Raw genomic sequence first — 13,845 nt, forward strand, 5'->3', positions numbered from 1 at the left:
GTAAAAAAAATTTCATTATGGACAAAAGTTTCAAATTTTTACTGATCACAAACCACTTGTGGGAATTTTTGGAAAATCTGGCAGAAACTCAATTTATGTCACCCGACTTCAAAGATTTATCCTAGAGTTGTCAATTTATGACTATGATATTCAATACAGATGTTCTGCTAAAATGGGAAATGCAGATTTTTGTTCTAGGTTCCCTTTGGATCAAAATATACCGACAGAGTATGACAATGACTTAGTGAGGAGCATAAATTTCAGTAAGGATTTACCTATTGACTTTACAGTAATTGCAAATGAGACAAAACATGATAGATGGCTCCAAACAATAATAAGTTTTTTAAAAAATGGTTGGCCTGAAAAATTAGAAAAAAGTCTTATTGATGTCTTCTCCAATCAGCACGATCTAGAACTCCTAGACGGATGTCTTTTGTATCAGGACCGGGTTGTTATTCCACAAAAACTACAGAAAAATATTTTGAAACTGATACACGCTAATCATTTAGGGATGGTGAAAATGAAGCAGGTGGCGAGACGATCAGTATACTGGTTTGGTATCAATACAGATATTGAGAAGCTGGTGTCAAATTGTGATGTGTGTAATAGCATGGCTATAGTGAAGAAACCAAAGATTGAGTCACGATGGATTTCGACAGTGAGGCCCTTTAGTCGAATCCATATAGATTTTTTTCATTTTTTTCACCATACCTTTTTGTTGATTGTTGATAGTTATTCGAAATGGATCGAGGTAGAATGGATGAAGAAGGGTACGGATTGTGGACAAGTTCTAAAACAATTGGTTGCATTTTTTGCACGATTTGGTTTACCGGACGTGATTGTGTCAGATGGAGGGCCCCCCTGCAACTCATATGCGGAATTAAAGTTTTCAAGAGCCCACCGTATAACCCACCTAGTAATGGACAAGCAGAACGGCTTGTAAGAACTGTGAAGGAAGTTTTGAAGAATTTTTTAATAGACTCAGATCTTTCTCATTTATCGTTGGAGGACCAAATCAATCTTTTTTTGATTAATTATAGAAATACCTGCGTGACTAAAGACGATAGCATTCCAGCTGAAAAAATATTTACATATAAACCAAAAACTCTTGTTGATTTGCTAAATCCTAAGAAGCATTTTTTGAAACAGTTAGTACCACAAAGCGATGATAATGATGATAGTGTTCACCCGTTAGGTGAGGGATGTGTTTCCAAGGGATCGATTGATCCACTTGATGCTTTATCTGAGGGAGCCGAATTGTGGTACAAAAATAACAATCCTAACAATAATCTTCGTTGGATAAAATCACATTTTATAAAAAAATATTCAAAAAACGTTTTCCAGATACAAATTGGAAGCGCGGTCCTTCACGCTCATCGCAACCAACTGAGGGTATGTAAGACCGTTAGCGATTTGCCAAGACCAAACATTTTCGTACAACGCGAGAGTCAAATTCAACAAGAGGGCCGAAGAGGAACTCAGCAAGATGGGAGACATGAAGAAGAGAGCATGGTGTCTATTCGTAATGAAGGGGGATGGTACCCCAAGCAAATGAAGTGCGTTCAGAAGAATATTCGTCAAATCAAGCAAGTACAAGGTGTTCAAGTGCACATTCGAATCATCCCAGGAAGAGGAAACGTCAAGAGTCGGCGTCAATGCCGAATGCTACTCCAAGGAGATCGAAAAGGAAAAGATTTTTGAAAATGGACAATGATTTTGTGTATACATAGAATTAAGATCAAAAGAGAAGCTTTAAAGTGAATTTTGTTAGGGATCTATTTTGCTACCAAGCTTTCGAATTAAATTTGATTATAATTAGTAGTAGTCATTCGAGTTGTTTAATTGCATAAGTCTGTATGTATCATTGATCTTAAGGATGGAGAACTTGTTGTGTTTAGCTCGAGTAGATCGAACTAATTTTAGAGTGTCTGATCTGTGAACGCATTCCGATGTAAAAGGAAGAACTGGCATCATTGTAAACTACAATATCGAAAGTTGATGAAATGAATAAATGAGAGACCGAAGTCTCATTCGTTAAGTGGATACCAAGCTACTCAGATCACTTTTCTCTAACAAGAGAAAATACCTCTAAGTTTGACCTCAGGCTCGGGATTGAACACGATCAAAACAAGTTCGTAAAAAAAATGCTCCGAACCGGATGGACTTCCGAAGGAGTTTTTCCATCGGGCTTTTGATGTGATTCATCGGGAGCTGAGCCTTGTTCTAAACGACACTCTAGCATCTAATTTCCCATCGAAGTTTGTTGACGGTGTCATCGTTCTAGTTAAAAAGAGGGGACGTGGCAACACTGTCGGTTCGTACCGACCGATCTCCCTCCTCAACTTCGATTACAAGTTACTCTCCCGTATTTTGAAAATGCGTCTCGAAAATATAATGAGTGCCCATCGTATCCTCAGCAACTCACAAAAATGCTCGAACGATCACAGAAACATTTTCCAAGCCACGCTGGCTTTGAAAGACAGGATTGCTCAGCTTACAGCCCAAAAACAGAGAGCGAAGCTCTTGAGCTTTGATTTGGATCTCGCCTTCGACTAGGTAAGACACTCATTTCTGTTTAACAACATGCGCACTCTTGGTTTCAATCCTCGATTCATGGATCTGCTCTCTCGAATCTCATCCATGTCCAACTCTCGTCTCCTAATGAATGGCCATTTGACGGCAGTAAAGAGTCTAAATTATAAAGAGACGAAATCTGATCATATTCAAAATAAATCAGCTAGCAACTATGCCAAATCTATTACGCAGCACTGCCAATGTTGAATCCCACGCTAAAAGTGAGTCACAGGTTTTATGTGTTGAGTTTTCACAGGTTTGGGTAACGAATGAAAAATTGACTGAATGTGTGGAAAACCAATGTAATGAGTAGAGCATTCTTTATGCAAAGCATGAAAATTGCAACTGACACTCAAGTATTCAGAAAATATGCTACTTCAGAAGAAGCAAAATTTTCGTGGGCGGTAAAATTTTTGTGTGAGTCGTTTTCAGCTTGTGTGAAAAAGTGTTTGACAAGTCTCCTGCTCGATTGGAATGACATTGACAGTAAACTTGGAATTCCAATTGGAACATTTCGCTTCTTTGCCTATAGTTTCTTTAGGTGCGACAAGGGGACCCAATCTCGATGCACCTGTTTGTGGAAGTGACTTGATCGTTGCATAAATATGCCGATGACATTAGTGTTATCGCTTCTTCTGCCAACACCATAGAAGCCATGCGCAATATATTCAATCGCTTCGGAAGTATATCTGGAGCACTATTAAACCTGAATAAGACATCTTCCATTGATGTTGGAAACCCCATACAAGTTGATTGGCTAAGAACGGATGACACAATCAAAATTTTGGGTGTAGTATTTACCAACTCTATCCGCCGTATGATCAGCCTTAATTGGGATGCGTTGGTCGGAAAAGTAGGTGTTTCTTCACTCCCTGCGTTCACTCACTATACATCAGAAAGTAATTCTGCTAAACACCTTCATCACGGCAAAGGTCTGGTATTTGTCCTCAATTCTCCCTTTGAAAGCCGTCCACGTAGCAAAACTTACTGCAACTATGGGGACGTTTTTATGGAGAGGACATCCAGCACGAATTCCGATGCAACAGCTTGCACGACCACGAGATCAAGGGGACTTAAAACTCCAGCTTCCAGCTTTAAAATCCGAAGCACTACTGTTCAACAGGCACATTCAGGAGATAGGTTCGATGCCATACTACAACTCCTACCTCACTCAAGCAGTTCCCCCCCAACCTCTAACAAATACTCCATGTCTAAAAACAATTCTGCAAGTATTTCCTCGATTGCCGCCTCTCATTCAGCAAAATCCATTTTCCGACCAAATTCATCGATACAGTATATCAACCAAACATAGCAACCACGATTGGAAACTCGTTACCCAGCAGTAAATTGGAAGCATGTATGGAATAACATCGGGAACAAACGACAAATTTGAGCATCGTAAACTATGGTATACGATTCGACGAGTGGACAGCGAGAATTGCTTACACTGCAACGCAACATCCGAAACGATCAAGCAAAAATTTAGCGAGTGCCCAAGAGTGACGGCGGCATGGACGTGTCTACAACGTTTGGTAACGACTGCTCTTCAAGTCCAGCGGCGACTATCTTTTGAAGAATTAATACATCCAGATCTAAACTTTGTTAGTAGAAATCAAAAATTAGAAATTCTAAAATTTTTTATCAATTACGTTACCTTTATCAATAGTTGTGATAATGTAGTAGACGTCAACGAGTTGAAATGTAATTAATTGCAAAAAAAATCTATACAGCGCACTACTTCCGACATTAGGTTTAACGTACAGGAAAGGCTAGTAAAAAAAAGCGGAAGGCGCTATTCGGTTTAGTGCTAGAAGGGGTATAAAAACGCATGAAAAACTCTCAGTGGTGCCCCCATTTCCTAGTTTTTTTTTTATGCGAAACAAAAACCTTGATCTTGAAAAAAAACAATTAACCATTACCCATCAACTAAGAACCACAAGTTTATAGGAACAACAAATTGAAGCACAAAAAAAGCGACTAGGTAACGAAGAAGATCGACAAGACTTTTTCCCAGACTGACTGAAAAGAGCTCGCCATTTATAAGAACGCTATTTATTTGTACAATCAGCCTACACAAATGCATCATAGTTTCAGGAACTAGTTGGTCACCAAGTGTTACAATGTGTTAATTTTATAATTGGTACAATCTTCCCATTATCGAAATTTGACGATCCAGATTCTTATCCCATGAAGACAATAATCTATAATGTATGAAAATCAAATCAACTTACGTTTCTTCGCTGCAATAACGTCCGGATCTGATTCGCTGGTAGAACGCTTCCGTGGCCCCGATTTGGAGCCCAGCAGTTTCAGCTTGAACTGCTTGGCGAACGGTTTCTGGCTGGCGGGTGTTTTCGGACGGGATATAGCCTCTTTCCCACCGACTGAGGCATCGGTCAGCGTGTCCGTGTCGGAGCGGATAGCTTCCTTGATGGCCGGCATTTCGATCATCGATTTGTGCCGTTGCTTCCTGTTCAACTTGACACGGTAGTTGAAGTCGAAGACGGCTGACGAACCCGTCGATGACACTTCTTCGTCCTCGTTCTCGGAGGATGCTAGGGTTTTGATTTTTTCCTCTGACAGCTTTTCCACTTTTACGACTGGTTTCGCGTTGATTAGTTTCTCGACCGATGCCCCTCGCGGAAGGGGAATCTTCTGAACCAACTCCTTCAAACTGATTTCTTCTCCGTTAGAAGAAATTAGCGAAGAGTAGGACGAAGAGGAAGACAATCGCCTTTGAGTGATTGACTTTCTCCGTTTCGGTACTACGTCCGAATCGCTGTCTTCGCTATCAAGTACGGTTAGTCTTTTCTGGGATTTGCGTTTTTTATTGGTAATGATTGGAGAGGAAGCACTAGATTCAGACGATTCAATGCATCTTTTGGTCTTCTTGCGTTTTGTTGAAGTGTCTTCCACTGAACTGTCCGAATCGGAGCAGTCCGATTGAGATCCATCTCGAGCTCTGTTTCTCGAGTTTCGTGAATTGTCTCGTCTGCTCCCACCGGAACCGTTTTCTTTTTCTGCCGCTGCTCGTCTAGCTTCTTCCGCCCTTCTGGATGCTTCTGCCAACTCCAACACACCAGCTGGAGGCTCGTCACCCACAATCGGCCGGCAAAAGGTGCAAACGTAGTTTTTCGAGGGCACATCCATGCACTGATCGTGACGACAAGTTGAGCCACATGTTGCACACATTATAAGATCCCATCGCTTGCAGTCGTCAAAATCTCGACCGTATCGACAACGGCATTCCTCCGCGTCGCACTCCGAAGGACGTTCCAACTGATCGTCGAATGCATTCGGTTCCAGCTCCCATGAGGCGTCCCTGAAAGATTTATTGATTAATATCATCCTACTATTCTATAACCATCCCCAGAAAGCCACTCTTCATGACTCAGAATGAATTGTTTTCCAGAATTCAATTCCCCCGAAAAGCGAAGTACCTAAAAAAAAACGGCAGGAACATCTTGAGGAATTCTGTTTGAGGAACATGGAAGATTCTTTAAAGAATATCTTCAAAAACTCTGCAATAAGCTCTTTGGAATCATTGTGAGATCTCATCATCAGTGGAAAACTGTAATTGGAAGAAAAATCTCTGAATCTCTGAAAATCTCTAAAAAGAAACCTGCCACAGGTCCTACGATATGCATACCCAAGTTTTGATAATGTCTCATTGAAAACTAGCATAAAGATAGTGATGCACCAAATATTGATATCCGGCCAGGTGCTCGGTCCTTATAAAGCAAAATTTTCTAGTAACCAATCCTTCTCTGCATATTCCAACAGGCAACCAGGTCGCGTAATCCAATTTGATACGAAAATTTGACATTGGATCTAAGTTTCAAAATATTACCAGAAACTACATCACAGAAAATGATTAGATTCGGAGAACTTGATCTAAGTTATCCATAAATTAATTTTGAATTAAATTTGTTCAGAACAATATAAATTTTGAAACCGAACAACAAGATATAAACGATTTACAGAAATATCGAAAAGACCACCAGTCCATGGTCTAGTTCCTAGGATTCATGGGAATTTCAGAGAGATTTTGGAATCAGTTGAACAAAGTTTTGGTCTATGTGTTTAAATTTAGACGATAGTTCCACAAAAAAGCAATGTTTAATAGTCAACCCATTCCGTTCTAAGAATGCCTTCGGAATGATGCGCTAGACGTGGCCTATGGCTGATTCCTGGAGAAATTCTTGATCAGGTTCACCCAATCATAAATCCAAGGAAATATCTTTTCAACAGAAATAGCATTTAATTGTTCGCCTATAAAGCTAGCTAACATTCTTGATAAGAATCCTAAAAGGCATCTTCCAAGGAATCCACCAAAGATTTTGCCAAGAACCTCATCAAGAACTGAACATAAATCTGCCACGCTTTATCTTCATTTTCAGTGATCTTTTGAAGAAATTTCAAGTAACTGGTCAATTATCGCCTCGATTTTCGTTAGGATTCCTGCAAAAATCTCATGAAAAATGCTCCATTAATCTTAATGGAAAGTATCTTCCCAAAAACCGTGCCAGGAATCCATAAGCACCCTTTAAAAAGCGTTTTAAGGATGCTAATTATTAGACAGTTTCACAAAAAAAAACAATATGGCTGGGATTCAACCAGTCACCCCCTAGTCCTAGCTGCAATACTAAAACAAACTACCAGTCAAATTTCCATCCAATTTGGAGAAGATTAGGAGGTGCCTCAAGTCGAATTTGTGTTTTTTGGCTATTTTTTACGTTCAAAAAATTTCAACGAGAATTTGGAAAAACGAAAAATAAAATAAATACCACTAGTTGAACGTATTATTAGTACTTTACAACTTCTGAGAACACTGTATGCCGATTAGAGATGGTTTTGACCCCATAAAATTGATTTCTGTTCATTAAACTGCCGTGAATCGCAAGTCAGTCCCATCTGCATTTTCGTCAAAATTGAGTTGAGTTCAGTTTTGAACATATCTTTCAATGCTCTTTCAGCTGCACAAATAAGATAACTAGATTTGTTCGGAAAAAATAGGAAAAAAACAGCAAGTCAAATTATCCCATAATGAAAAGTAACCGCATATCAGTCCCACTACAGATTCCCGCACAGTCTAACACAAAAATGAACAGTGTTTTGATAATCTTTATATTTTTCTCGGAAAGATATCATAATAAAAAGCAAATTGTAAAAGTTTCATTAAGATTTGAACATGTTTAAATCTTCTGGAATTTTTTGAATATTCGTATGGAAAACGAGTTTGAAAACTTCACAGCCCATTTTCTCAATGCCTACTTTTTACAGATAGGACTGACTTGTGATTCACGGCAGTAAAGTACCTGTAAAACATACATTTCTCTACAGTTTTTGTTCTACAAGATTCTTAACCTCATGCCTAATCATAAAAGTTCAACCGTATTATCATTCCATTGTTATTTCCGAACATTATTGTAGTACATCATTTTTGTATCCGAATTACAGATAAATTGTAAAAAAAATCGTCGGAAATACGACATTCCTCATTCCCCTGCATTTAGAACTGCTGCCAAATGGCGCAATTGCTGACATGTTACAAAATTGAACATAGTAGCTTTGCTTTTTCAATGATGGATGATGATTGAAGAAAACAGCTATCAAATGTCATTAACGCAGTCGTGTTTCAAACAACATTCGCATTTGATGCCAAGCAATTACATATGTGATAAAGCCCCGAGGTTAAGCTTCTCGACTACTGATCTTGAGAATCGGAGTTCAATTTTGTAGCATGTCAGCAATTGCGCCATTTGGCAGCAGCTCTAAATGCAGGGGAATGAGGAATGTCGTATTTCCGACGATTTTTTACAATTTATCTGTAATTCGGATACAAAAATGATGTACTACAATAATGTTCAGAAATAACAAAGGAATGATACTACGGTTGAACTTTTATGATTAGGCATGAGGTAAAGAATCTCGTAGAACAAAAACTGTAGAGAAATGTATGTTTTACAGGTACTTTAATGAACAGAAATCAATTTTATGAGGTCAAAACCATCTCTAATCGGCATACAGTGTTCTCAGAAGTTGTAAAGTACTAAGGACTGTTCATTTTATAAAGTGGACACTTTCTTTTTTATTTATTGATAAAATCGTAATCGGTTTTCTGTGTATCGTTGACCTATTATTCTAAAATGCTATGAAAATATAAAATCTTTGAAAATGCTTTTGGTTGAAGAGCTAAATAGTTTTTCCAAAAACTCTTAAAAAAAGCTGTCCGTCAAAGTTTAACATTATTTTTCGCAAAACAAAAATCCTTATTTTTATGAACAAATTGTATGTTTGTATCCTTTACTATTCTACTAAAGGTAAAGCTTTAAAAATATCAATTATATTCCACCATTCTATGACATTAGGTAACTTTAGTGATTTACCCATTTATGGCCAAATTTGCTGATACACCATCCTTTCACTCCCAGCAAAAGAGAAAAGTAAAAAGCGCGTTCAAAACTAGTTTGGATTACTAAAGAAACTATATTAGTATAAACGAAAGCTAAATCGTGAGATTAAACTACAGTCTTAAGTATAAATTTTACTGTTTATGGTAGTAAAAAGTCTCATACTTTTAAAATCATGTACGCATATTTATCGATCTACAGCAAATTGTAAACAGTTTTCTCCGAATTTTTCAATTGGTAATCTCAGAATAACATATTATGAAAATAATATGTGGAAAATAAAATCGATTTTATTACAGCAGTGTTGCCAATTTTGATGATTGTCAATGTACTTTGATAGGTCTTCTAAGAATAAAACAATTGTGTTTCTGTTGTGCTTTGAATGTGACGTGGGGACTTACTAAGTAACTCTATGAAGGCGTAAGTTATTTTTCATATTAATACTACAGTCGCCTCTCCACATCTCGATATCGAAGGGACCATCGAGATAGGGAGAGATCGAGACATAGAACAAATTTTTAACGAATACTAGATTGAAAATCACTCCGTTGCCAGGAAAATCAAAAACAAACAGATGTCATTTTGTCTTCGCAAATTGTTTTGAATCTCTAAAATCTATTCTAGTAGCCTTTGATAATGGGCATATCGACATACGGAGAGAAAATTGGGAACGAAAATCACATCGAGATAGGGAGATATCGAGATAAGGAGGATATCGAGATATGGAGAGTGAAAATGTATGCAGATTGAAGGGACCGAAAAAATCATCGACATAGGGAGAGATATCGAGATGTAGAACATCGAGATGTGGAGAGTCGACTGTATATTAGGACTTCCGCCAGGACGTACTTTTACACAAAAAATTCTACTCATATCAATTCCCATCAAATTTAAAAAAAATTCTTTAGAAATATACGGGAAAATTGATTTTATTATATCTGTAAAATTGTTGCTCCAAAAATAACTTGATTTTTTCCATCAGGCTTCTGATTGATGATGCTTTCGAAGAACAAGCCTTTTTTGAAAATAGAAAATATAAATTATCGAATTTTCCAGCCAATTTCTTACAATCATTGATTTTGATAACCTCAAAAAATCGACCGATCCAATCGTTGTTCCATATTCGTGTGAAATTTAATTATTTTGGAGAATTTTTATTATCACAACATTGTACAATACTAGTCGAACGATGTGCAAAAAACCGATTGAAATTTCATTGATTAATAAGAAAGATACAGCATGCACAAGGTGTCCACTTTATAAAATGAACAGTCCTTAATAATACGTTCAACTAGTGGTATTTATTTTGATTTTCGTTTTTCCAAATTCTCGTTAGAATTTTTTGAATGTAAAAAATAGCCAAAAAAAACACAAATTCAACTTGAGGCACCTCCTAATCTTCTCCAAATTGGATGAAAATTTGACTGGTAGTTTGTTTTAGTATTGCAGCTAGGACTAGGGGGTGACTGGTTGAATCCCAGAAATTTTGATTTTTGTGAAACTGTCTACTAATTATGTTCCTGTTCCAATAGATCTGCTTCGAATGCGTTCAATATATTTCCGCCAGAAATTTACAAACACAAGAGATCGGTAAAAATTGTAAGGAAAATCTGCCAAACAAAGCATTCTTTTCACCAAAAAACAAATGGTTAGTCTTGATCCGAAATACGAGTTATCACCTCTTTTCAAAATTTTCTTGTTACTCCTATACACATGCAAAAAATTGATATTATTATGTTTGAAACGCATATTTTCCAGGTGTGTTCTCCAATTTCCCAGGTATTCCTCGTATTTTTTGCGCTTTTTCCCGAATGAATGGACAACCTGGGCAACGGTTAGGATAGCTCAGATCGATCTTCAGTATGGAAGAACAACAACGATCTATCTTTGCAGGCTCATGCGAATCGGTACTGCCCAAGTGGCGCTAGCTCAAGAACCTTACTTTCGTGTTCTATTTCTATTATTTTTTCACTAAATGGTGCATCATCCCCAATGGTTTATTTCAAACGAGTTGTCGTACAGTGTATAACAAAAGGTCTTTTGCTGATTGTGGTCATTGATATTTATTGCTAATGTTCATCACATCATCTAGGACAACTTAGATTTCGAGAGGCTCCAGTCTAATGGAATGCTTAAGTAGTACTGATCTTGGATTACCATCAGTGCACCAGTATCCGCTCATGTACCAGTAGCCCGCCCACACCGAAAAAAGATAAGTTTAAACAAAATAAATATGAAAACTATAGCCACTAGACGATTCAAATCGACAAATTGAATTATACTGTGGACAATATTTTGCGTATTTACTCAAATTACCTTACTTTTAAAACTCGTGAGCGGGCTACTGGAACATGAGCGGATACTGGTGCACTGATGGTACTTAATAATCAAAGTATCTACTAGAGAGAAAGTGTTAAACAAACTGGGAACTCTTTATTGAATAGTTTACGATACTCTGTGTTCATTGAAACCTCAAGTGATTTGGATGTTTCCACTTCTGGTGAATTGGGACACAATTGTTCTTGCTCAGAGTGAGACAATTGCTCTAACAATTGTTAGTCACTTTTCTTACAGGAAATTTTCTACATTACTTCGTTACACGGGAAGATGAATCTTTGAAATTTTTGAAGGTATAGCTGATGCTGATGTATATTCTCGTGAGCTAAGGCTGAATCAGTTTTACTCACTTGGTAGACACTGCGAACTGTGGACTTTGTCATAATGCTGGCCCTCTCATGTTACCACTTTAAAACGACTTTTGAAATTTGAACATAGTTTTAAAGCAATTTTGTTTAAACGATGTCTAGTTTTCAAGGATATAAAATAGAAACGACAGGAAAGATTCAAAAAACTTGTTTGCTTAGCTATTTTTTCCCAAAGATTAAGGTGAAGATAAATCGAAGCCAAACCTCCAATTTTTAAAAGCACAAATCTGGAGAACCAAGCATCCGTTTAAGCTGAAAACTTAATCGATTGGTCACTAACTGGTAGTGACCAATCGATTAAGTTTTCAGCTCAAGTGGGTGATCGGTTCTCCAGATTAGTGCTCTTGAAAATTTGAAGTTTGGATTCGATTCATTTCCACCTTAAATTAATACCTTTCGATATAAAATACATTCCAGTTTTCTAGAAAATAAATTACATTCTGGGGAACGGTTCTCGGGACAATGGCATTCTAGGGAATGTTCTAGAATATTTTCCCACACTTGTCACCTCTTTCCTTGAGACTATCAAATTCAAGCATCTTTTGAAAAATCGCTGGATGATTTTTTGGACGAATTCTAGGGAGAATTGATGAAACAATCTCTAGACTACTTTTTGAATTGATTCTTGTAGTAGTGCATTAAAGAGAAAATCTCTAGGGAAATCACTCTAAGAACTCTTGAAGCTTTTCCTCGGAAAATTTGAGAAGGTATACCGGATGAATCCGTAGAATAGTCACGGGTCTATGAGGGTTTCTCTAGAACTTATCACCAGAGTTGATCGTAAGCAGATACCAATTCGGTAAAAAAGAGACTTTCAAGACCTTCCATAAAAAAAGTCTTGTATCAAAATAGTGACCTAGTCTCTGAAGAGGGCTACCAGCCCTGCAGTTGCGAGAAAGTCTTTGAATGTTTCCCTCGACCCTCTAGAATTTTGCACCAGGGCTTGCTACATGCTGAAAAGGGGGAAAAGAGACTTTTGATAACATTAGGATTGAAACAAAGAAGTTAGAGACCATCCATTACCTAGATATAGAGACTTTTTAGCGACTTGTAATAAAACAGTACAAAAGCCTTTAAAAAAACACCTAATATAAGATTTTTATGTATATAGTTTTCTGCGGAGTGGGAAACGGTGGTTCAGGGGAATGTTATAGATTTCTTCCCACACAAGTCACCTTCCTCCTTGTACTTACTTTTCCGGAATGTACACCCCACGCTGTCGAATCAACTGGCTGAAGTCGTCCTTGTTGTTACACAGAGGGCACTTGAAGAAATACCCGGCCGATTGGGCAAATTGGGCCACGCATCGCCGATGGAACCAGCCATTATGACAGCACGGGGCACGAATCGACTCCAGCTTCCGGTACGGTCCCATTTCATCGTAGCAAATCCCGCAGGCTTCCGTCTCCGAATGTTTCTCCGCGTCAACCAGTTCGATGTGCTTATCACACCAGGACTGGAACGTGTCCACATAGTGGGACAGACAACCATTCTTCAGGCCACAAACGGTATGAAACGTACGGAAGCACTTCTTGGCGCAGCACGATATATTGGCATACTGTTCCTTGCAGATGTAGCACTTCTGGCCTCGGATCCGGGCTTCTTCATTCCTGATGTCCTCCTCCATGAATCCGAAAATTCCCTCCTCATCGTCCCCATTTTGAACCAGATTCGAGGTCAGAAGCTACAAGAACAAAACTCCTATTAAAAACCATGATCACAATCCATACAAATGTCCCCAACCTACCAAGCAATGATAGTGCACCTGAAGGCGCCACTTTTTGTGGAACTTCCCCAGAAAGAGTTCGTCATTTTCGGGGCTCTTGCAAATGAAACAGCAGGAAGACGGGAACTTCGATGACGAAGACGGAGTCTTTTTCGAGGCGGTCTTCGGAGTAGATCTCGTTTGACGCATTTTTTCGTATGATTTTCGACCAAATACCACGGCAAATCAACTCATCGATACAATCACCACATTGTGCACTAAAATTTCACCAATTCAGAACTCCAATTCACTAGTTAATCGCTCACTAATTACTTTTTTCAGCGCAGCCGACGACGAGGCATAAAATTAAAACGCGCCACCCGCAAAACCAGCTCCAGTTTGTGATTCTGGCGGTTCGTTCGAAGCGATGGCGGCAAAACTGTGTTTT

At 38.2% G+C, this 13,845-nt stretch overlaps 1 protein-coding gene across 1 annotated transcript in view; it reads right to left on the bottom strand.

Annotated features, from left to right (window-relative positions):
- The window catches only part of LOC5574395 (G2/M phase-specific E3 ubiquitin-protein ligase), a 55,331-nt gene extending 41,486 nt beyond the window's left edge, over positions 1 to 13,845 (bottom strand). Inside the window, exons 1-3 of the mRNA XM_001655050.2 lie at positions 13,440 to 13,845; positions 12,886 to 13,376; positions 4,806 to 5,896 (exon numbers count right to left, since the gene is read on the bottom strand). Of these exons, the coding sequence (XP_001655100.1) occupies positions 4,806 to 5,896; positions 12,886 to 13,376; positions 13,440 to 13,607 (1,750 nt within the window). The 5' untranslated portion in view covers positions 13,608 to 13,845. The remainder of the gene's footprint in view (positions 1 to 4,805; positions 5,897 to 12,885; positions 13,377 to 13,439) is intronic.

Source organism: Aedes aegypti, chromosome 3 (assembly GCF_002204515.2).
Source record: "Aedes aegypti strain LVP_AGWG chromosome 3, AaegL5.0 Primary Assembly, whole genome shotgun sequence".
NCBI lineage: Eukaryota > Metazoa > Arthropoda > Insecta > Diptera > Culicidae > Aedes > Aedes aegypti.